Source organism: Barbus barbus, assembly GCF_936440315.1.
Source record: "Barbus barbus genome assembly, chromosome: 35".
NCBI classification, from domain to species: domain Eukaryota; kingdom Metazoa; phylum Chordata; class Actinopteri; order Cypriniformes; family Cyprinidae; genus Barbus; species Barbus barbus.
Genome location: NC_136763.1, coordinates 13,017,342 through 13,043,233, shown reverse-complemented (window position 1 = coordinate 13,043,233; position 25,892 = coordinate 13,017,342). Strand labels below are relative to the sequence as shown.

General features: G+C 36.2%; 2 protein-coding genes across 2 annotated transcripts; one reads left to right on the top strand and one right to left on the bottom strand.

Annotated features, from left to right (window-relative positions):
• Positions 1 to 6,400: 6,400 nt before the first annotated feature.
• LOC306854913 (acidic mammalian chitinase-like) lies at positions 6,401 to 8,889 on the bottom strand (the record flags this gene model as incomplete). Its single annotated transcript, XM_079393227.1, has 11 exons — positions 6,401 to 6,648; positions 6,739 to 6,871; positions 6,955 to 7,071; positions 7,196 to 7,378; positions 7,474 to 7,597; positions 7,712 to 7,836; positions 7,924 to 8,089; positions 8,197 to 8,253; positions 8,397 to 8,601; positions 8,754 to 8,780; positions 8,865 to 8,889. The coding sequence occupies 11 exons, from the start codon at positions 8,887 to 8,889 to the stop codon at positions 6,401 to 6,403; spliced, it is 1,410 nt and encodes a 469-aa protein (XP_079249353.1).
• A 9,654-nt stretch (positions 8,890 to 18,543) lies between these two features.
• On the top strand, positions 18,544 to 24,463 carry LOC306854783 (chitinase-3-like protein 1; the record flags this gene model as incomplete). Its single annotated transcript, XM_079393014.1, has 11 exons — positions 18,544 to 18,562; positions 22,021 to 22,044; positions 22,200 to 22,404; positions 22,504 to 22,554; positions 22,762 to 22,927; positions 23,187 to 23,311; positions 23,394 to 23,733; positions 23,846 to 23,962; positions 24,048 to 24,180; positions 24,263 to 24,379; positions 24,447 to 24,463. The coding sequence occupies 11 exons, from the start codon at positions 18,544 to 18,546 to the stop codon at positions 24,461 to 24,463; spliced, it is 1,314 nt and encodes a 437-aa protein (XP_079249140.1).
• Between the last annotated feature and the right edge of the window lie 1,429 nt (positions 24,464 to 25,892).

Below are 25,892 nucleotides of genomic sequence, written 5' to 3'. Positions count from 1 at the left end.
CAAATAACCTCAAAATTACAATACATAATGAATTATAACAGGAAATAATGAAGTTGAGACTGCAACTAACTTAATAGTAAGCGCATCGTTCACAAACTCACTAAAACACAGGAAAGATAGACTACAGCATATGACAGACAAAGATAAATGCTGGATGTAATCAAAATAGGGAGAATTAGACCTTAAAATACACAAGTAGGCCTTAAACATAATATAATGCACATGAAAATATGCCCAGCCACATGGAACTAGGGATGGCCGACGTGAAACTGACGTTTCGACACGGTGTCGAGTCGAGATCCCGAAGCGCAGATGTTTCGAAACACTGCTCCGAAGCATGATTCGAAACACCCATGTCACGTGACTATTCGTCATCTTTGCGATTCGAAGCATCGGGGCGTGTCACAAGTGTTTCGAGATGTGTCATACCTGTCGATTTGGCGTTTGATTGACAGGGTCGGGAACAAATCACACAATTGCACATCTGTCTCAACCTAACTCCCACAAAGTATAAAAGTAGAGTTAACGCATCTTCACTTCGTGGGTTTTTGTGAGAGGAGAGAGATTTTGCGATATAGTGATATTTATAATGTAATTTGGTTAATTATATTTAGGCTACATTAAAAGTTATTATTAAGATAAAAGTTATTATAGATAGGCTATAGACATTGACAGATAATTAGGATAGATATACTGATACATTCATATAGGCATACATATACATTCATATAAGTTAGATAGTGACAAACACATCATGTTACAGATAGGATATCATAGGTTAGTTGATAGATAGATTATTTCATAATGAAATTACATAATAATGGAAGCTCCACACAAGAGATGCCGGCCCTCTGTGGTGTGGGAGCATTTCCATTTGGAAACACAAAATAAAGTGAGATGTATGTATTGTGATAGCCTACTGTAATAATACGTCATCCATGATGCGCCATTTGAGGAGCACTCATCCTGCCCTTTTGGGGGGGTGCAGAGTGTCCCTTGTGAGAGGATTTTTCAAAGGCTGGAGAAATTCTATGTAAAAAAAGAAGTAAGCTAAGTTCATCAACAGCAGAACGATTAATATTTTTAAATAAAAATCTCTATATTTAAAAAAAGGAAGACATTGTGGCTTGATGTATTTTATTGTCTATTTGTCATTATTTGTCCTATGTTCTTCTATAACTGTTTGGTTTGGTTCAGCTACCAAAACAGACATCAGAAGACTACAACGGACAGTTAGGACTGCTGAGAGGATTATCGGTGCCCCTCTGCCCAGCCTCCAAGAACTTTACACCTCCAGAGTGAGGAAAAGGGCTAAGAAAGTCACTCTGGACCCCTCACACCCAGCTCACTCTCTCTTTGTACTGTTGCCCTCTGGCCGGCGCTACAGATCACTGAGCACCAGAACAGCCAGACACAAGAACAGTTTTTTCCCCCAGGCCGTATCCCACCTGAACAATACATAACACACCCCGGTACTGTACATCTGTAAATAACTCATCAAACCTTCATCTGTACATAGGACACATGCACATTCACAGTTCTGTCTATGGCCAAGTCTCTTTTCTGTATATTTTTATTTTTATTACTATTGTTATTCTTAATTATTGTATATTCTCTTCATTAGTGTTCTTTATCACCTTAATTATATGTTGTCTGCACTATGTTTGTACTTTCTGTACTGGTAGCTCATAACACCAAGACAAATTCCTTGTGTGTGCAAACACACTTGGCAATAAAGCTCTTTCTGATTCTGATTCTGATTACCAAAGTAACACTTATTCACAAAGTGTTCATTTAGATGTCAGACCAATGTTTCAAAACTTTACAAGAAGAGAACAATAAAAACACACATTTTAATTTTATTATTATAATTTTGTAAAAGTGATGACTTCCCCCAGGATTCGAACCCAAGGAGACTTCACTGCAATCGAGCGAACTAACCACTCCCCCATAACTCAATTGTTTCTTTGTCGACACTGTTTCAGAGCAATACTTGAAAATGCCCACTAGGTGTCACTGTAGAGACAGGTTTCGAAGCCTCGACACATTTGGCCAGCCGTGGATAGGTGTAGAGCGCTGACTAGCCAATAGGAGCGAAGGAAATTCCAGGGAGGCGGGACGAGTAAAATACACACAATTAGAGGTTCGAATCCCGCCTCGGCCACAAATAATATAATATTAATTTTTATTCGTTTTTCATCTAGATACACTTTAAGTACAATTAACATATAATAAACGAACTTTGTGCACAAAGATAAAATAAATCTTGCAATAACTGTTCTTGTGTAGGATGTACAAAATGTGCAACGATCTTAATAAACATTTACATTATAATAGGGTATAGTTATCGCTAATATAGAAAATGTGAATGTGATTAATTGAAAAGAACATTTTGACATTCATTTTTTTATTTTGTTTTAGACATTTATTTTTAAAGAGACGTTTGCTTTATATTTGTATAACTATGTACAGAAAATGTAATATGAAATATGAAATACAACCAATAAACAATAAAAAATAGAAAGTCTCTCGTTTTATTTATAGTACAATAATATACATATTATATAAAACTGAAAAAAGGTAATTGCTACAGTACAGTACTAACCAAAACATATAATAACTGAATAAATATACATTAAATAATTATAGATTAAACAACAATAATAATAATAATAAAATCTAAAGTTGTGAAGAACACAGAAAAAAACAAGAATTTTAAATTAAATAAGTATGTACAATTATGTATGTTTAATAGTAAGAGTTATTAATATTTAGTGTTTACAAATCAAAATAAAATAATGCAGGTGAATAAATTTAATTTAAAAAACACACTAAAATGCAATGCAAACAAGGCCAATACTTGATATTTTAAAGAACAAATTTACATTTATAGATTAAACAACAACAAAAACAATATTAATAATAATAATAGTAATAAAATCAATAGTTGTGGAGAACAGGAAAAAAGCAAGAAAAAAAGAACATGCTTTTTTAGAAAGAGGCTACACAGTACTTTTTTCAGTTAAACAGATGATACTGTCCATGTGCATGTATATAGTACAGTTATGAATATGATTGTGCCATAAGTAATAAACTAATAAAATGTAAGAACAACAGAACAACATGCTTAAGAAATATTATATGCTTTCCAACATCTAAATAATCATAGAGTTTTGAAAATGTTTTGAAAGAATGGTAAAAAAATTCCACTGATAAATAGAAAATGATGCATATATAACACAGTAAAAGTTACATTTTACAATCCTGCATGGAGTCAACATATCATTCCAAAGTAAACAAAGAAATTAATTGCATGAATGCATTTTAAAATATATTCAAATAGAAAACAGTTATTTTAAATTGTAAAAATATTTCACAATATTTTTTATTACTTAAAAAATAATACACAATTAATTAACACACTTCTATTCTGATTTATATGATTTTATTACTTAATAAATAAAACAACAATTAAATGAAACAGATTATTCTGAAATAATTAAATAATGATTAAATGTAATTCATAATTTATTAAATAAATATATCAATAAATAAATGCATCTATTTATTTTCTAGAAGTCCATGAAAACACAACATTTATTAATATATTTCACAATATCCTCTTTCACAGACTATTGTGTTTGATTATCTATTTTTTCATAATAAACACACATTTTTGTAATCAATTTGTTTGTAATTTAAATGTGTGTGTGTAATATATATTAATTACAAGTACTACATCATACTGCACTGTTGACATATATATATATATTAAATATTTTATTTAAGTACATAGTGAGAGATTAATGATGAAACATTCACCTTTACAAACAAAGATACTCTTATAAAATAACAGCTGTATTTTATAAGAGTTTTTATTTTTTATAATAGTTTGGTTTACTGTTTCCTAACGTCAAACCATTCAACACAACTGGCAATCCGATTACATGATAATATACATGCAATTTAAATGATAAAATATATTATTCATAATGTATATGCAATACAGTAAGTTAGCATTCAATTTACCTTCTCGGTTTGTCAGATTAAACAGCAGTCACCATAGGTAAAATCTGTTTTAAGGTAGTTCAGACAGTAAATATTTGTTGTACAACGGGTCTCCCCTCCTCCACTGCGAACGCGAATGATTGACAGATGATACTCGGCTTTTTAAATTACCCGCCACGGAAAAGACGAAACAGCGCCAGGAAGTATACGCGTGGCCAAAAATATATTACATCCGTAGTGTTAAGCACTACCATAGAGAATGAATGGGAAAAGTTAAGGGAAGTTAAGCTCAACTATATTCGGCTTCCGCATTTGCTTCAACTGCTGCAGTGTTTCACGAAGCCTCGCTCTGCCCACCACTACATGGAACATAGGAAATGTGCAATAATATAAGAAATACACAACAACCTATCAAAAATAATGTCTGATACGCATAAACCAACCTCTCATCAAAAATATATTTATCCTAATAACATGGATGGCTACTATAATTAGATACATTTTAATGGATACAGTGGAGCAACATGATAACCCTCCTTACCTTTCACAATGAAAATAGAACTGTGAGTGAAAAGAAGGGCTCACTCCCCTAATAGGAAACAACGCACAGCTCTCCCCAAAGGATTGGAGAACCCATTACATCTTCCCTACATATATTATATATATAATATATGTATAGCTGTTAGTGGGTTAGATATATTAGGCAACATTTTGTCCTCAAAGTTGATGTGTTAGAAGCAGGAAAAATGGCCAAGCATAAGGACTTGAGTGAGTCTGACAAGGGCCAATTTGTGATGGCTAGATGACTGGGTCAGAACATCTCCAAAACTGCAGCTGTTGTGGGGTGTATCTATCAAAAGTGGTCCAAGTAAGGTACAGCGGTGAACCGGCGACCTTGTCATGGGCAGCCAAGGCTCATTGATGCATGTGGGGAGCGAAGGCTGGCCCTTGTGGTCCGATCCAACAGATGAGCTGTAGCTCAAATTGCTCAAGAAGTTAATGCTGGTTCTGATGGAAAGGTGTCATAATACACAGTGCATCACAAATTGTTCCATAAGGGGCTGCATAGCCCCAGACCAGTCAGGGTACCCATGCTGACCCCTGTCCACTGCCGAAAGCACCAACAGTGGGCATGTGAGCATCAGAACCAGACCACAGAGCAATGGAAGAAGGTGGCCTGGTCTGATGAATTACGTTTTCTTTTACATCACGTGTGTACCTGGGGAACACATGGCACCAGGATGCAATATGGGAAGGCAATGTGATGCTTTGGGCACTGTTCTGCTAGGAAACCTTGGATGCTGTTTTGGCAGCAAAAGAGGGACCAACACAATATTAGGAAAGTGGTCATAATGTTTAGATTTAGTCATTTGGCAGACACTTTTATCCAAAGCGACTTACAATTGGGGAATACAAAAAGCGATTAATCTTGAAGAGACAATCAGACAGAGGAAGTGCTCGTAACACCAAGTGTCAGTCATTGTTCAAATAAGTACAAGCTAGTAAGGGAGGGAGAGAAAGATAGAGGGAAAGATAAGGATTTTTTGTTTTTTTTTTAGTTTAGGATGAAGTCAAGTACTGCCGAAAGAGATGAGTTTTCAGTTGTTGCTTGAAGACTGACAGGGATCCAGCATTCCGGATAGGGGTGGGAAGATTATTCCACCAGCCGTAATGTTATGCCCGATCAGTGTATATGTAATCATTTGTATGTTAATTTTATTATAATGTTTCATTTTTAAGATGCCATAATATAAAATAAGTAATAATATAATATAATATAATATAATATACAGATATTAGATATTACAGATAGCAGTTTGGAAAATGGATGGATGGATAGTATTCTATAGAATAATCTTGTCTGACTACTGATAAAACAGACAGACCATTATTATATGTACGGTAGATTACGTCTGGTAAGAATAAAGATGTAAAGCCATTGAAAGCCATTTATTGATGAGAAAACTGCACATCACACAAACTGAATGATGCTGTTTTTTTCCATTATGCATCCAGAGGACCTTTCATTTAATTTTTTTTGCACATGCTGCATATGTATCGTCCTTCTAAATTTGGTAGAAACAAATTTATGTAGCCTATTTTTTTATTTGTTGCTTTGCTGTTTTATGAATGAGATTTTGAGTTATGATTGTGAAGCAGTGTACTTGCATCAGAAGTCTCCCTAGATGACAAGTCAGTTTAATTTAATTAATTTCTTCAGAAAAATGACCAAGAAACAGTGAGTCATTGAACAAATTGCACCCAGATGGAATGAAGACATAACTGTGTTATGTTTAGACATAATATTTTCAGTTTATGAACATGAAACAATTGATGTTTAGTGTCATTTGTGCGCTTTCACTATTTGCAGATGTTTTTAGAAGGTGATCCGTTAGGGCCAAACACAGCACTTACAGGTGTTATCAAACACGGTGCCTTTGGCACAATGCTCCAAGAAGGTATTGCCTCCTGCACAGTTATAATATTTGTTGGGGTCTTCAGGATGAGGATAGAGTCCATCTGGCTTTCCATTACAGAATCCTGGTCCTGGAGCATGAGTGGTGGTGGTGGTGGTAGTTGTGGTGGGCGTTGTGGTTTGGCCAGGTTTGGGGGTGGTGGTTGAAGGCCTTGGAGGTACTTCTGGAAAAAGCATTTTAATAAGCATTAGTTTTGTTTGGTTTTTTATTCACATACAACCAGTGTTGCAAGGACAGCTTGTGAAATTTGTACCGATATTCAGAAGATTGTGCAGATGGCCCATGAGAGGATGGTTCCCCTGATTACAGAACTGTCCAGCAAAGTCATCCAGATCAAGCGCCCAGACAAAGGCTCCACCAAAGTTCTTATCTTTCAGATAATGGACCTATAAATTGAAAGAAGAGTTGCTAGTCAGTTTCTGACAAGTGTTGACAATGAAACCCAACTCCAGTAAAGTCTCAAAAGTACCTTAGTTTCGAAGCTCTCCTTGGTGTCAAATCCAACCCATTCGCTGTTCTTTGTGGCATAGGGCACCTTCTGATCCTCAATCCACTGGAGTGTTGTTCCCTCCAGGAATCCACAGATCTATACAGATATTGACAGTATTGTTTGACAGTATAAGGATATTGGGAATATTCAAAAGATACTTATATTACTTATATTAGAATATATTACATTATTTTGGAAAAAATTATTCCAAAGCTCCCACCTCATAGTAAGACCAGAATCCAGCCTCGCGAGTGTAGGTTCCAGCTGAAGCAGGTCCACTAGCTGGGGCTCCAACACTAGTATCTGCAGATGTCAGACGGAAAGTACGACCATATGCTGCGAAACCCATTCTGAGTTTCTCCACAGGGGTGCCGTTGTCCCTCCAATAGCGCATAGCGTAGTCCTGAATGGGGAGGAGAGCTCTCATTTTAAAAAGGATTACTTCGGTAAGTTTGAAAACCTCATGATAAATTATAGTTACAGTATATAAATTCTCACTGTATTAAAGTAGATCAGGTCTCCCTCATCCTTTGAGCCTTGGTACAGGGGGCTGTTGTGTCCTGTGAATCTTTCCCAAGTTCCATGGAAATCATAAGTCATCACATTGATGAAGTCCAGGTATCTGAAAAAAAAAAAAAGTTACACAAATCAAGAGGGGTCTAAAACATCTATGCTGATTCATTATTCTATGACCCTACATAGGCCAAGAGATTTGGAAAATGGATGAATGGATTACTTGGCAATCTCTGCAATCTCGTATCCTTCATCAATTGTCCCTTTGCCAGCTGATACAGCAGCAGTTAGCATCAGTTGAGGTCTGCCAGTATCTTTGGCCTCAGCTGCATAGGCCGCAACAAGTTCCTGCAAAGAGAAACATGGATAAATAAAAATGAAAAGACCAAAAGTTCTCTACAATATCTGCCTAAAAGACATTACATTCAGACCCACCTTGCACAGCAGTGTGAATCTTTGTTTGTCTTCAGGTGGACTTCCTCTTGCTCCAGGGTATTCCCAGTCCAGGTCCAGACCATCAAATCCATGCGTTCTCAGGAACTTGATGGTGGACTGGATGAATATTTGACGGTTTGCAGCAGTGGAAACCATGATGGAGAACCTGAAATGAATTTTGGAAAAATCTTGATATCTACAGTAGATGTTTCTGCATTTCAGCTGACCATCAAGCCAATGTGATAATGAAGAAAAAAAGGAAATAAAACGTACTGTGTTGAACCAAAATTCCATCCACCAACAGCCAGAAGAGTCTTAAGAGTGGGATTTCTGTGAGGTTAATATAGATATTTTAGGATGTCTTTATAATATTTATTATATATGATTTCATGTTACCATGTCTAACTGCAGTGTTACTTTCTTACTTTTTTGGTATTTTAATGCATTTTTACAATATTTTAACTAGTACATACGTGTTCTTGAGGTCATTGAATGCCTTGTAGAGAACATCGTCGTTCCACTCATAGGTGATAAGCTCGTTTTTTTGGTTTATGATTGAAAAAGCATAGATTAGGTGTGTACAAAGGAAAGGGTCAACATTTGCAGGAGTATACTTTCCAATTCCAGGTCTGTACTGGGACCAGTTGGTGAAGTAGCAGCCCATTTCCATGGAGAAGGCTGGATATGGATACACAAAGAAGCTCTTAGACAAGACACTTTCAAACTAAAATGCACCCCTTAAACTCATCTCAAAATTGCAAAAATATATAGATATTTCATTTAAAAGAGAGGTTTGATGTAATAATGTGATCTGATACTCAGTGACTCACCAACATGGCAGAGCACCAAGCCCAATCCTACAATTTGCAATGATATCATGTAAATGACAAATATAAAATAATTCACAAGCGTATTTTAGATTGCACTTTATTATTTCTTACCTGCTATAAGTGTAAGTCTCCCCATTTTTTTCCGCCAATTTTCTATAAGAAATAAAGTATAGTTTCCTTAATTACAATGAACTCAAAGCTGAGATAAATGTTTTAAGCTGAATTCTCAATATAGAAATTCCATGATGGTTATTTACCTGGAGTTCGTCAAGAAAAAGAGGATGAACATCAAAACACCAGGGTTTTTATAGGAGTTGGGTTTTATCTATGCCATCCTAATATGGGAGGATTTATTAGGATGGTCTAAGATATGATATCTCCAGTAAACTATGGACTGGCAATGACAATAACATGTTGAAATAAAATACCTTTGTACTGTTCTGCACAATTTGTGTAAAGCTTAATTCATAGATAAGATGAAAAATTGAGCCTCATGTAGTAAAATGTGGATGAATGCCAACATGTCTGTTATTTTAATATGGTTTTAATTGAGTTTAAACATTTTAATATGGTAAAATGTTCAGCTCAAGCCAGATGTAGAATTTACAATATCATTCATTTTTCATACTGCTTGTCCTCTGCAGAGTTGTGGGGGGCTCTAGCCAGCGTTTCAAGCCACATGCGGGGTACACCCTGAACAGTTGGCCAGACCATAGCAGGGTTCACACAGTGGCACACACACTCACACCTATGGCCAATTTATTGTGTCTAATTCACCTATTCTGCATGTCTTCGGATTGTGGGGGAAACCTGGAGCACCCAGAGAAATCCTACGCAGACACAGGGAGAACATGCAAAATCCATATTCCATAAATATTCTAAGACAATCAACACATTGAAGAACAGAAAAAAATGCAGATTGAAAAACAAATGTAAGTTTCGGTTTGGTAGTCACTGTGTGAAGGTATTCCTAAACTTATTTCTTATTTCCAGAAATGGCAATTATTAACCAAAGAAAAAAATGCTACTTCATCTTTGATATCTAATCTAATTGTTTTTCGCAAATAGTTAGATTGTCCATGTTGTATCAAACTTTCATGGGGTTAGAATTATGTGCAGAGATCTTTGCAAAGATAATTTAATTATATAGTATGAATTTGGTTGTCTAACTAAAGTGTTTATGAGGCCTGTATTTAAAATATTGCAGGGTAATAGCCATGGTTATCATTCAACTTTATAAATACATGATATATTCAAGTTCTGTATCCTTGGAATTTCCCTTTCAAAGCTACACAGATAACAAATGACAAAATGTTATCTTTGAGAGAGTACAAATAAATAAATAAATATTCAAAAATCAATTTCAAATCAATTTTCCAAACATTTCTTTATCCAAATACACTTTGATTAACCTCAACCTATAGGCTAATATTTTTTTATTTTTTTGAGACAAAGCATACGAACTGGTACTCTACCAACGTGACACGGATTTTTATATGCTGTTGCAGAGAAATGGCATAGACATGCATGATTCCCCTAGTGAAAAATAAATATATTTAAATGCATTTGAAATGCTAAATATACTACAAATACATTTTCATATTTATGTAGTCTACTTAACAAAATGCCCTGTCTTTGTACTTTTAGTACTAAACTGGTCAACTTAAGGTCTGCTAAACTGGAACAACTAATTTTGTACTTAATGCACTTTAATTGTGCTGAAGTAGTGCAGAAGTACAATTAAAGAAATGCTTAGTATTAATATTTTGCATTTAAAGACTAATATTATTCAAAGATCATACAATTCTTATCAAAAGTGACATTAAAACACATTTTAGACTTAATATTAAGAAATGTGCATTGTGCACAAGTAGTACGCCAAATAAAGTTTAATTTTAATTTTTATATCAGTATAAGTCTCGAGTCTGTCAGTAAATGTGTTAATATATTTTAACTATACTTAGTATGAAATAAATGTATGGAAGTTTAGGGTGAAGTTCTTAATCTATGTGGCAACCGCTATAGATTGTCCAGGCAGAACAATAAATCAATAAACTTCTTTACTGTTCCCATTTGAGTCATACATCAGTATGAGTGTGGTTTTTCAAAATGTACGCACACAGTATGAACAAATATCCGATAGAAATTGGACCAGATCAGCGTGGAGATCGCTGAAGATAGCAGCTTGGTACGTGTCTGGACATGAAAGTCTTTGATTGACATTTAGTTCTGCTGCTTTAAACCAATGAAATTACGGAAATAATCAAGTAGGGCTCGCTGCAGTCCACAACATGTTTAGGGGTGGAGATGGGGTGGGTTTAGGGATCAGGGGGTGGAGATGTATAGGTTTAGGTATATGTATGGCTCCATCTCTTGCGACTGAGCATTTCCGATTCTGGGTAAACAACTTGTGGTAAAGCAGAAGTCGAACGTCCCATGAGGAGAGAGTTAGGTGGGTCAATATCTGCTATATCTGAGGAAACATATCCCAGTGGTCTGGGGTTTAATATTCCCTCTATTTCCACAAGTACAGAGTTCAGCACTTCCTCTGACACAGATTGGGAACAAGAGAGGTACGCAATGCTGTCTTGATTGACTTAACCTCTCTCTCCCATGATCCTCCAAAATGTGGTGCATTTGGTGGGTTCAGACGGAAATGGATCTGTTGGGAGGCCAGATGCTCTTTCAAGGGTGTGTGAAGTGCATTGAAGGCATTCTGAATTCTGTGTTACCTCCCTTGAAATTTGTGCCATGGTCTGAAAGAAGGTATGGTCATATGGTTTCCCTCTGTGAGCTATGAACCTTCTTAAGGACATGAGAAAGGAGTCTGTGTCAATGCTTGATAGGAGTTCAATATGAACAGCTTTGGTAGTAAGGCATTTTTATGAATTTTATGAAGTGACATACTGCCAAGTATGGTGACCCATACTCGGAATTCGTGCTCTGCATTTAACCCATCCAACGTGCACACACACAGCAGTGAACACACACACACACCGTGAACACACACCCGGAGCAGTTTTGATACAATATTTGTACAATATCCCGAAGTGTTTCTCACATCTACATCTAACTTAACCTGAAAGGGGCCGAAACAGTCAATACCTGTTGAATAAAAGGCAAGACGGAACAATCTAAGGTTAGACTGTGGAAGGTCAGCCATCTTGGGAATTTCTGGTTTCACCTTGCCACTTTTTACACTCATAGCAGCTGTGTTGGTGTTTTTTTACTGCTTCTCTGCCTCTTATGATCCAATATTTCCGTCTCAGTTCTGAGAAAACACGCTCAAGTACTTGGTGTAACAGATGACTGTTGTAATGTTGAATCAGAAGCTTGGTTAGAGGGTGACCAGACTCTAAGACAATAGGGTGACGTGTGCTTGAGTCTAATTGTTCACATCTGCGGAGGCGTCCACCCTGATTAATTTGGCTTCGTGGTCATACTCTGGCGATAAAGTGAGAAGACGACTAGAGTTAGATACAGGTTTACCTAACCGGAGTTGGGCTGTTTCTTCTGGGAAGCTTTCAATTTGAGCATGTCTCAAAAGTTCCTGTTCAGCTTGTGAATATTCATCAGCAGAGAGTGCACCTTTGTCCGCCACCCCATGAAGGGAAATAGTAGTATCCTTAATCAGATCTTGAAGTGAGTTGTACTGAGTAATATCTGGGATACCAGAGTTACTGGAGGATATTGTTCCACTGAAGGTAGAACTGCGGCGTTCTCGGATGTCATCACAACATAAGGTGACTGTTTGGGCCAGGTACTAACCTGCTGAATTAGGAACTGTGGGCCTTGATTCAATCGGCTTTGCTTTGAGAGTTTAGTGAGAGTGAGTCCCCTGGTAATGTTGTCTGCTGGGTTCAACTCTGAATGGACATAACGCCACGCTTTTGGGTCTGTAAGGTCTTGTATCTCAGCATGAGTCAGATAGAAGCCAAATCAATACAGTTGTGGAGTAAGTCCAGTATAGTTCTTGATCAACCTTGATGGTCAGTTTTTTTCTCAAGGTGGCAGCCAATTGAGCACCAGTGAAAGCAGCACAAAGTTCGAGTTGGGGTATAGATTGTTGACGTTTGGCTACTCTCGATCTTGCAGCAGTGAATGAAATTTGGGTCTTACCATGTTTGTCAGTTGTTCTGAGATATGCGACTGATCCATAAGCACGTTCCGATGCATCACAGAATATATGCATGATGCGTTGGCTATCTGATATGTCAGCAGATGCGGTGATGTAACATCTTAGGAACATGACGTAGAGTAATTGTGACAATTCTCTCCGCCAGGTTAAACAGGACTGAATCAGATCTTTGGGAAGATCTGGGTTGTCCCATTCCCGCTTCTTGTCCCATAAGTGTTGGATAATGATTTTGGCTCTTGTGGTGTATGGAATCAAGAAGCCTAACGGATCATACTGGCTCGCAAGAGTTTTATAAATGTTCCTCAGTATTGGTACAGAATTTTCCTGTTGTTTGTATCTGTAACCGAGAACATCTGAAGAGCACTGCCAACGTAGGCCCAGAGTCATCTCTTGTGGGTCTGCTGCATTTTGAGTGAACCGTAGGTGACTGTTGGCAGATTTCAGCTCATCAGGGAAATGAGCAATGACTGATGGAGTGTTAGTGGCCCACTAGCCACCTTCTGACAGGAGTTTCTGCATCTTGATGACAAGGGTCTGTGCTTCATTAGCAGATGGAAAGCTTTGTTGTCAACATTTTACATTTATGCATTTAGCAGACGCTTTTATCCAAAGCGACTTACATTGCATTCAAGATACAGTTTTTTCAATTTTTTTTAATCAGCTCTTGCTTTCCCTGGGAATCGAACCCATGATCTTTGGCGTTGCTAGCGCCATGCTCTACTATTTGAGCTACAGGAAAGCATTCTTCAGGCTTACTGTGATCATACACGTGTTTCTGCAAAGCAAATGTTGCACAGCAGGGGCTGCAAACAGTACCTGCCACTCAAAGACAGTAGGGACTCTTCCTTGGTCTAAGTTTCTCCATAAGAAACAAAGAAAGGGTTTGTCCTCCTGCAGCAGCCCCACTTGGTGGAACATTCCTTTTATAGCGCTGCTAATGGAAACCGGATGTTCTCTGAAGCGCAGAAGTACTCCTAAGAGGGTTGGTCCAAGTTTAGGGCCGTGGAGAAGATGGTCGTTTAGGCTTGTTCCTCTGTGCTTGAATGAGCAGTTGAAGACGATTCTGTGCTTTTCATTGTGCTGAACAATGTGGTGGGGTATGTATCATGCACGCTGGCTTTCTACTGCCTCCTCTGGTGTCACCTTTGAGATATAACCTGCATTTTCAAGTTTTTGTACTTCATGAACTTACACTGATGCAAGGTCAGGGTTCTGCAAAAGTCGTTTCTCTGTGCGTCTCAGGTGAGATGTTACTGCTTCCTTATCTGATTGCAAAGGAGGAAGATTCCTTTTCCAGAGCAGAGGCATTGCATACCTTTGAATGTTTCCAACTGCCATCCTGATTGTTTTCTCCTCAAGAATTTGCATTGCCTCTGCATCTTGCTTTGATCTTGTGATCAGTTTTTCACTTCTATATGGAAGTGTGTCCATTTGCCACAATTTCTGTACATTGTTGAACAGTTCTGCTTCTGGAGACAAAGTAGAGGTGAATAGACACTGCTGTGGTGAGAGCTGACTGGCAAGGAACTTTGAGGGTCCCTGCAGAGTCCACCCAAGTCTAGTTTTCACAGCGGCAGGACCACCAGGAGGTCCGAGACGTACCAGCTCTGTGGCTGTGATTAAATGTGGGTAATCTGAGCCAATAAGTAGGAGTGGTTGAGCCTGCTGCAGTGGAGGAATAGGCAAACCTTGCAGATGTATTTATTTCCTTTGCAGTAACTTAACAGGGTAAGTGTGCTTTGCGAGACTCAGTTCTTTGGCTGTGAAAGCTCTCAATTCTCTCCCCGAATTAGCTATGTTCACTTGATCCAGTGCTTGCACCTTTTGGTGGTTCTGGTCTGCTTTCAGTCCTTGGGAACTCAGATGTAGACTTTTCAACTGATACAGGTCCAATGGCACCTTTTGTTGGCAGCATATCATCCAAATGAAGTGGCTGGCGTTGCACTGTATAATCAACATAGAAGTCATCAAGGTATCTTGGTGGGATGACATGTCGACGTGGTCGAACCACTGGTAAATCTGGTGTAGCCTGTCCTTCTGTTCTGGACATGGTGATGCTGTAGTAACTGCCTGTTCCGGCTCGAAGGACCAAATTTTTATGGAAGTTTAGGGTGAAGTTCTTAATCTATGTGGCAACCGCTACAGACTGTCCAGGCAGAACAATAAATCACTCGGTCCATGTCCACAATAAACTTCTTTACTGTTCCCATTTGAGTCATACATCAGTATGAGTGAGGTTTTTCAAAATGTACGCACACAGTATGAACAAATATCCGATAGAAATTGGACCAGATCAGCACGGAGATCGCTACACAAAAACTGTCGCAGAAGTTAGCAGCTTGGTACGTGTCTGGACATGAAAAGTCTTTGATTGACATTTAGTTCTGATGCTTTAAACCAATGAAATTACGGAAATAATGGCCACGTGATTCAGACATTATGTATAAAGGCACAAAGGATAAAGGCAACAAATTAAAATGTCCAATAGGTGGCACTAGCATCATTAAAATTAGGCCTTTTGTACAATAAATGTAATTAAAATACATTACTCTTGCGTATTACTTCCTATCCCCCCCAAAAAATGGCTTGTTCAAAACAGAAACCATCAAGGGAATGGTTGGTTGTCAAACCAACAAAAATGTAATTTTTTTGTTTATTTAATTTATTTGTCCTTTCGTACTAGGTTGTCCTCTCCCTTATGCATGTGTTGCACTGGTGCCTCGAAGCACAATCATCAGCGCACAGGAGCAGAGCCGCACTTGAGATGAACTTGAGTTGAATGAATCTTCAGTGAATAAATTGTACTTGTAAGCCAGTTCTTTTCAGTCTTTTCAGTTGTTTACCTTTACACCCGGTTCACGGAGTGAATAATGCATTCTCAATGATGCAAAATCTACGGTGGCCTAGAGAGCTCAATGCGCTGCAAATAGAATAACACCAGCAAATTAAGAAAACAACTTAATCAATTTTACAACAGATGCGCTACAAATGCTCACAACACACAACCAAATAAAGAAACGCACTTCAAATAGGAAAAACACCTGCAAATTAAGAAAATAACTTAATCAATTTGACAACACACGTGCTGCAAATTCTCACAACACAACCAAATAAAGAAACACACTGCAAATACTCACAACACAACCAAACAAAGAAAAGCGCTGCAAACAAAATTCTTTATTTATCTTTCGCGTTTCTGTATTTGTTTGCATTGTGAGCATTTGCAGCACCTGCTGTTAAACTGATGAAGATGTTTTCTTGATTTGCTGGTGCCTTTTCTATTTGCATGTGTTTTCTGAATTTGCGGCACATTGAGCTCTCTCGGCCTCCGTAAAAAACACCTGCATGATTATTCAAAATACATGGAAAGACATGAGGGTGAGTAAATAACGATAGAAATGTTAATTTGTGAGAAAACAAAACATTTGTGCTTTATCTGAAAGCAGTTTTTGAAACCAACAAACTAGGAATTTAAATAGGCTACAGCAGGTGTAGGCAACGTCGGTCCTGGAGTGCTGATGTCCTGCAGAAATTAGCTCCAACCCTGAAAAAAACCTCACCTGCCTCTAGCCCTAGTAATTCTGAAGACCTTGATAAGCTTGTTCAGGTGTGATTGATTAGGGTTGGAGCTAAACTCTACAGGACAACGGCAGTCCAGGACTGAGGTTGCCTACCCCTGGGCTACAGTATGAAGAATTTATGTTTAAAAGGCATAGCAACCGCATCAACATAATGCTTACTGTTACTGTGCAATAACAAAACACATTAAGTGTCTCCAGGCAATTATCAATGTGACTTTATCAGTGTGATGACAAATAACTTGGGACTTATGAAAGATTTATTGAGCCTAATTTACTGGTTCCAAGTTGCAAAGGATGTCTAATAAAAAGTTTGGTGGCTCACTTGATATGGATAAGGATGGATCCTTTGATGATTAAAAACTGCTTATCCTCCTGGTACAATCACTTTCACCATCAGTAGGGTAGACTTAGTACATTTGAGACATGTGTACAGTTGATACACCTTAAATAACTTGCGTACACAAGAACCCCGAGCCTGATTTTTGCTCCACACATGTGTATTAGTGTTCTCTTTGATCATGGGAAATTTGAAATGTATGCGTCTTTCCACTCCGAAGATATTGGCAAAAGTTTTTTTTTTCCAAGGTGAGATTTTCATTTCACCATGTCCCTTCCACAATGAATAGCTTATTATTATTTTATGATTGTTAAACTTAATTGCAAACATTACTCTGTGCTCTAAAAATAGACATATTTTATGACATTGTGCCATGCAAGGTCTTTTCATAATCTATAGAAATGTGCGAGCATGTCAGTGGGGTACGGTTGAGACAGTGTATCAACTGTACCCGATTGGTGTCCTATTGCTTCACATGCTGTTTAGTTGTACAGTGTTATGATAATAGGATAAAAGTCACATTTACACATATGCTATGCAAATTCTGCTAAAAAATATATTTGTGATATTTCAACTGTCTACTATTAATGGACATTTTTTTCTAACATGAATGTTAAGAGGATTACATAGCATTTTAAGAAATATACAAGGTGGTAAAGTGGGTATAGTGGAGACACCCTTTAGGTTGCTATGTACTGTATACAGTAACTGTCCAATCGTGTGTTTGTGTACTGTTATTACCTACATTATTGGGACCAAATGTCCCCACAAGTATAGTAATACCAGTAAATTCACCTTATGGGGAATATTTTTAGGTCCCCTTGATGAAACAAGCTTATAAATCATACAGAATGATTGAAAATGTAAAAATGCAGAAAGATTCGAGTGATGCGGGGTAGGGTTATAGAATATACTGTATATTTTTATTTTTACTGTTATGTTTACATTTGTACTGTTTTGTAGTGTTAAATATTTGTTCCTGTTTTGTTTAACTGAATCCTAATTAAATAAAGCAAATAAATAAATGTATTTTTAAACTGTATTTATTTAAAACTGTAATTTTGTCATTTATTACATTTGCTATAAATAGTTAGCCAGCTTTATAGCATTAAGAATGGGTGTCTCAACTGTACCATGCTACTATTTCCATGTACACCAATTGGGTACAGTTGAGACAAAAATGCACCTCGTGTTTATGTGCTAATTGTGGACAATTTGAACTATTTATGGCTATTATTAATTTATGATATTTTAGGACACAAGCAAAAGAAATATCACGTGAAAAATCACTTCATTTCAGCATCACTTCATTTTGTGTAGTGATGAAACTCAGTCTACCCTACCTCAACCGCAGTATTCCTATATTTTTATCATCCTAATTTGATCAAATTCTGTACTAGCTAATCACTCTGACAACTTATTCTCTCGCTCCCTTGAGTACTAAGGTTTATAACAACAATACAAATGCAATGTCTCACATAATGTATGTTCAACTTAGATGTGGCATCGGTGCATTGGCTTGTAATGAAAAAGATTTACCAAAATGGCGAAAAAAAGGCAAAACTGATAAAAAGGCAAAGAGAAATTTTCAATGAGCAATTAAACTTATTCGTTCATTGTCACTTCTAGTCCTCCGTATTAAATAATACAACATGTAAATAATATAATGCTACATAAAAATAAATAAATAAAAACCCTGCATATACATTTCTCTTAACAGAGCAGTTAAAATTCATGAGCCCTGGGACAGGAGGTAAGGAGCTATTGTTAATCTGCGAAATGTGACTATGTGCCCAATAATCATGGTTTGAAAAGGCAGTACATGCTTTATTAAAATGTTACCATGAATGAAGCTTCAGATTTCTATACTGGTCAAATGCTTGGAGTACCTAGGATTTTATGTTTTTGAGAGTCTTTCATGCTCACCAAGGCTTCATTTATTTGATTACAAACAGTAATATTGTGAAATATTAATACTATCTGAAATAACTGTTTTTTTATTGTTATATATGTCACGGTCCTGCTGGTGTGCCCTGGTTGGCCACCAGATGTCCCTGTGTGTTTGTTTGAGCACATGGCTTGTTGTTTGTGGTTTGTGCCATGTGCTCTCCTGTCTATTGTCCTCCTTGTTATCTCGTTATTGTTTCAGTGACTTCACCTGTGTCCTCCTCGTTTGTCACCCTATTTATTCTTCTGTGGTTTGCAGTCCTCTGCTGGTTAGTCGTTTAATGTCAGTTGTTTAAAGTTGTGTGTGGGTATGTCTGCGCGTACTGCAGTTCTCTGTCTGCCTGTTTTTCCCCTTCGAGGTGGTTTTTGTTCAGTTTTTGTTTCATTTTATTATTAAAAAAACCAACCATTCTCCTGCACTTGAGTCCTCGCTTCATCTCTCTTCCGAAGCCGTGACAATATATTTCAAATGATTATTTATTCCTCGTGGCAAAGCTGAATTTCCATCAGCCAGTACTCCTGTCTTCAGCGTGACATGATCCTTCAGAAATCACTCTAATATGCTGATTTTGCACTCAATTATTATTCGTACTCAATTAATAATAATGGTTCTTATTATCAACGTGGAAAAGTTTTTGCTGCCCAACAACTTAATTTTTAAATTATTTAAATGTTTTTTTATTTTAATTTAATTTTAAACTTGATTTTTTTTTTTAAAGGATTCTTTGAGTATAAAATTCAAAAGAACGGCATTTGAATTATCTTTTGTAACATTATACATGTTTTTACTGTAACTTTTCATCTATTTAATGCATCCTTGCTGAATAAGAATATTAATTTATTTTTCCTTTCTTTCAAAAAGAAATGTATCTTGAGCAGCAAATCAATATATTCGTATGATTTCTGAAGGAACGTGTAATGGTTACTGGAAATTATACATGAGCATAATATACTTCTTTCAACAACATTTAAAAATATTATTATTCCAAAGGCTTGACTGGTTGTGCACAAATTAAAATATAGAGGGGAGTATGATTAAATTAAGACATTAATACTAAACTAAATCAATATCAAACATAGATAGACACTTTTATTAGTTTTTAATACTTTTACAATGTCCCACTAATAATGTTGGAGTTGTTTAGACAGGTCAAAGATGATGTGACGGTGGGGTGGTGATGGCGCAGTGGATAAGACACCGAACCCGGGTGTGAGAGACCCGGGTTCGAATCCACTGTGAGACACCAATGTGTCCCTGAGCAAGTTACTTAACCCCTAGTTGCTCCAGAGGCGTGCGACCTCTGACATATATATATAGCAATTGTAAGTCACTTTGGATAAAAGCGTCAGCTAAATGAATAAATGTAAGTGTGTTGGAGTGCAAGCTCAGGTGATGTTGTTACTGATTGCTGTGTTGTAGTTATTTTTATCATTGGATTGACACCTGTATGTCCTTCGTCTCTGTCTGGACCCTTGTCTCTGTCTGGATTAAACACATCTTCCACCGAAGATAAGGTTCAATACAAAGAGCAAATGTACCCATATCTGATTGAACAATGACCTAATGTAACTTTCTTGTGTAACACTGGGTACATATTATCATAAATATTAGCTTGAAGTTACTGATATATATCTATAGTATCTCTATATAATCCTACAGAAGCAGTGTCTTAGGGTTCATCCTGGGCTGTTGAAGATAATGTGATGAATCTTTCTATGTCCACATACTAAATTTCTACATGCCTGAAGTCACTGAAACATATCATGTTTGTGATGACAAACTTTGTGACTTCAGCAACGATACTGCAGTTTAGTTACACTACTAGAGTTTCTAGTTTCAGTAAAAATAATAATGGTAGAGAGCTTGAGGTGAAACTGAAAATAGGTCACATCAGATCTGTTTTTTGTTCTTTTTTTTTAGATAAGACAACAAGACCTTTCATCAACATAAAATGTGTAGATATTGTTTATGATGTTTGTGTTTAAATGTGAAGAGCTTAACATTTAATAGCACGCTTTTATTTAAAAAAAAAAAAAAGATTTAACTGCATGAGCATTTTTCCTTACAGTCTCAAAATAAAATTGCCATTGTATTCTCAATTGTTTTGAATAGCATTTCATTTCATTCTATTGTGAACATCCTCAAGGAAATGGACAGCCACACCACTGATTCCACCATGAGAGATACACTAAATCTTCATTGTGTCTGTCAAAGAAAGACAAATCTTCATTCAAAACAATAAGTTGCTAAATAAATAAATCTTGACTGGTCTGTTACTAAATCTGGATTGGCCAAATCTGACTGAAATTCTGATTTTTCTATAGGCAAGAAAAATCTGAGCTGACATTTAGTGTCATGTTATACATGTGTAGCCCTCCCTATTTCTCTCTCCACCCCTAATTTTACTTTATGCGGAGTTCCCCACGCAAAACTAAAGGGACATGTAGCAGCAACAAAATGAACAGGGGAATAACACATTTAACAGGTATTTTGTCTATTTTTATTCAAATATGTTTCTTTAACCCCACTGTTGTGTTGGGGTCAATTTGAACCACATTCAATTTTCAAAATATTTGAAAGTTAAACTATTTATTTCTCATTTAAATTTTTTGAATATTTCTCATTTAGAGTCATGAATGTCCATGCAAATGTGTGACATAGATGTGTTTCAGAAAGGCTGTACAAAAATTGTTCCTTTGGGATGGGGTCATGTTGACCCCCCATTAACCCCAACGTTTTTCCATAAATTTGCCAAAAATCAACAAAGAGAAAACCTTTATTGTAACTTGTCGAACAACTTGAAACGTTTAACTTGTACTGGTCATTTTTGCATTTTTTTGGATCTAAATTACTGAACTGTTACAGCACTTAAAAAAGCGTGAGAAACCCATTTTACTCTCACAAGGTTTTGAGAACCAGACATAACGAAAAGGCAGAGGAAGTACAAATAGCAAGAGATAAATAGAAATAATGTTATATATTATTTATAATTAGTTATTTGCACCGCTGTTTGTAAATTGTCACTATAAGTGGTCAAGACAAAAACATCAAAAACATTATGATTTCTGAACAAAAACATAAAAACAAGCTACAATAGAGGTCTTTTTTCATAGTGCTGATTTTTGGAAAATTGCATGGAAACCGGTGTATGTCAATTTAACCCCAAAACAGAAGTTTTACCCAGTTTTTCAACACAACAGGAAGGTTAATATATTAATCTCACATAAAAGCATCTATTAATGATCTTTTCCCATTTTTGTCAGGCCTGAATTTGCTCTTTCAGTTCGGTAAGGTGATTTTCAATTCACTGCATGAAAGTGAAAAGTATAATGTTTCAAAAAAAAAAAAAGTATTGAGGGATTGAGAATTATTCATTTAAATTGCATCACAAACAAATTCCTGCTGATATGTTAGTATGCGTTTTTATTCTCTTTTTCCTCAGTAGCCTGTTTAAGGCTGGTGTGTTACTTCACAAACTGGTCTCAGTACAGAGCAGGAACTGCTAAGTACCTTCCTGAGAATGTGGACCCAAACTTGTGCACTCATTTGATCTATGCATTTGCCATTGTAAACTATGCCAATAACATAGCAGGTAGTGAGTGGAATGATGTGGCTCTTTACTCGACCTTCAATGCACTTAAGAACCAGTAAGGATGCTTGTATCTCAGAGATATACATTTCTAGTCTTGGATATATTTGATTTGTCAACTGTGTGACAAAGACTTTGTTTCTTTTGTTTCTTTTAGAAATCCTCACCTAATAACCTTGTTGTCCATCAGAGACCAGGACTCAAACCAGTAAGCATTCTTTTTCTGTTTCTGAATAAATGTTGATCTCTACTGGTAACGTACCATTTTTATATATTTTATACAGTTTTTTTTTTTTTTTACAAAAACGGTTTATTGAGAGAGATTTTGCAAATTTGCAATTAATCAGAAAAATTTGTAAGCCACATTACAAGTTATAGTGAAGTAAGTAGTAAGTAGTTTACTTGTTCACACCAGATTCTCCATTATGCTGTCCAGCTGGACAAACCGTCAGGCATTCATCAAGTCTTCTATAGAATTTCTGAGGAAGTATAACTTTGATGGGCTGGATTTGGACTGGGAATGCAAAGGCACTTCGGAGACACATCCACAAGAAAAACTGAAATTCACTCTACTGTGCAAGGTTAAAATTTCAATTATGTTTTCATATATGGGTTTGAAGGTTTTGCAAGTGTTTTCCACTGAATCTGTGTAAAATTTTAGTGGTACATGGCACATAAATATATAGGCTACACTACCAATCAAATGTTTAGGGTTGTTAAGATTATATACTGTATATAATTTCTTCTTCTTGGTTTAAGTGTAAATATTATTGAGGTTTATGCTTAAAACGAGTAAAAACAATTACCTAAAGAACTAAATGAATTTTTGTGAAACTTAAGGAACTTCTGGAGGCATTTCTAGCTGAAGGCCAATCAAACAAAGACGAAAGACTGATTCTAACAGCAACTGTTTCAGCACAGAAAGTCGTCATTGAAAGGAGCTACAATATTCCTGAGATCTCAAAGTAAGAGCAACATGTCATTCAGCTGCAGTGCTATCTTAATTACAAAAATTACACACACAAAAATAGTTTAAATTTTTTTTAGGTACTTGGACCTTATTAGTGTCAAGGCATTTGATTTTCATACATTTAAAGATGGCATTGCAAGACATCACAGTCCTTTGTACAGTGGCATCCAAGATGAGGAGGATATCAACTCAAACACCGTAAGCAGACTGACTTTTATTATGAGCACAGGCTTCAATTTGCTGCTGGATAGTTTGCATATTTTCATCTTTCTTACAGGATTCTGCACTAAAATACTGGAGATTCCAGGGAGCTCCTTCATCCTCACCTCCTCTCAGAGTGGAGTTGGAGCCCCAGCCAATAACTTGGCTTCTCCTGGACCTTATACACAAGAGATGGGCCTGTGGGCTTACTTTGAAGTAAATCTCATAGGAAAATATATTTTCTAGACAGAACCCTTTGTTCAATATTTTTAATATTAATTGCAAATGCTTGTCTATATTAATTTAAGAAATATTTTCTTTTCTCAAGATATGTCTTTTCCTCAACGGCGGTGTAGTACAGTGGATAGAAGACCAGAAAGTTCCTTTTTCTATTAAAGGCAGTGACTGGGTGGGCTTTGACAATCTCAGGAGCTTTGAAATTAAGGTACATTCTGTTATATAGGCTACTCTTATGTTTAAATTGATAGATTGTTACATGAAAAATAACAGCTCTGCTTTTTATTGTTAAGATAAAATACGTACAGGAACATGGCTTTGGGGGTGCATTTGTATGGGCTTTAGACCTGGATGATTTTTCTGGATATTTCTGTGGACAAGGCAATTACCCTTTAATCAACCACCTGAAGAAATGGTTAATCCTTGGTAAGATTTGCATTAATTATTTTGATTTTTAAAATGGTTATTTATCTTCAGATTCTGATATATAATTATTTCTTTGCTACAGGAGCAGAAGATGAATCGGATGGTTCCATGACCACAAACGCCTTTACAACTGTTGGAAAGGGCTTTTCACCATTGCCAACATGTGTGAACATTCTCAACTCACTTCCTGCACTGAAAAGTCAGTTCTGTGCCAACAGATCAGATGGACTTTATCAACGATTGGATTCCCTTAACTCATTTTATAGCTGTACTGGAGGAATGACAAATATCACCTGGTGCACCCCTGCCATTTTAAATCATTCTGGGGCAGCACGACCATCCCAGATGATCATTTTTATTACATTCGGGAGTGCAAGTTTTCTAACTCAGTGGCATAGCCTATTTTAGGGGTAACATATTGATTTATTTCCATGATTGGAAAACAGCTGAGCACAATATTTTTAAATCTAAAATGCAGCATAGGTTGTAGCCTACATATGGATGTATGTGGAGTACTTGTGAATAGTTGTGGTTATTAATGTGAAATCATTTCTTATTGCTCTGCTTTAAAATTAGCCTTTGAGTCATTTTAGTCAATAGTCAAGCAACTAATGTAGTGTAAATACGCAGCTAACTTTTGTTGGATATTAAAACTATCTAAAATGAAACTGTTTTCAGAAATTGCCTCTGCACATGTAATGTGAAACACAAGATATACATTTGCATGCATTTACTGGAATATATGAAGATTATTTTATTTTTCTTTGTATTTTTTTCATAATTTTTAATAATTCAGTCATTCTTAAGACATGGGACAAAACATGTCCAGCAATTGTAACTGCTATCGGGTTTAAACAATTAAAATATTTTCAATTGTAAATGTTATGGGGATAAATAATAGAATGTATTTAACACAATTATCCCCTTCAATTTAATTTTATCATTATTATGTGAAATCTATGACACTTATTGTCTTCTCACTACATCTAAAACAGAGAAGGGTTCAATCATTATGCTATAAAATGGATAAAAATGTTTTATCAAAAGTAACACTTAATAATATCTCATATCAAAGCAAGGTTGTTTTTCAGTGACACATGCATGTTTCATAAGGTTTCAAAGTTGTGTCCCCAATTCGTCAGACATTCATTAAAATGTAAAAAAATTAAATAAAAATCAGGGAATATCAGGGGCGGCTGTCACTCTAAAGCAGTGGTTCCCAACTATTTTTTTTAACATTAAATTTTTCACCGACCCCCCCAATAAATAAATAAACACACACACACATATATGCAACAACAGAAGAGACATAAAAGGGTATAATAATGACATTAACAACGATGGCTGGTTTTTAAATAAACAAAAAATATTGGTTGGATGGATGTCTACAACACAACATGTTACTAACGTATGGCATATTAAAATAAAGTTTTGACAAAAAAGTTTTAAAATTATAAGTTCCATACTTAAAACCATTTATAAGAAAAGAGATGAGTCAAAATGATGAATGATTATAGGTGATCACATTATTTGATCTGATTTTTAGAAAATTAAAATGTACAACTTTCAAACAAAACCAACCCTACGCTGCTTTCTGCGACTGTGTGAGATTGTTACTAACTTTGCTTAATCTTGGACAGTATTTAGGTGAGTTTTTATAATCCTGGTAAACAAATGGTTTTAATGATAATACAGAATATTAACTGGTAGCA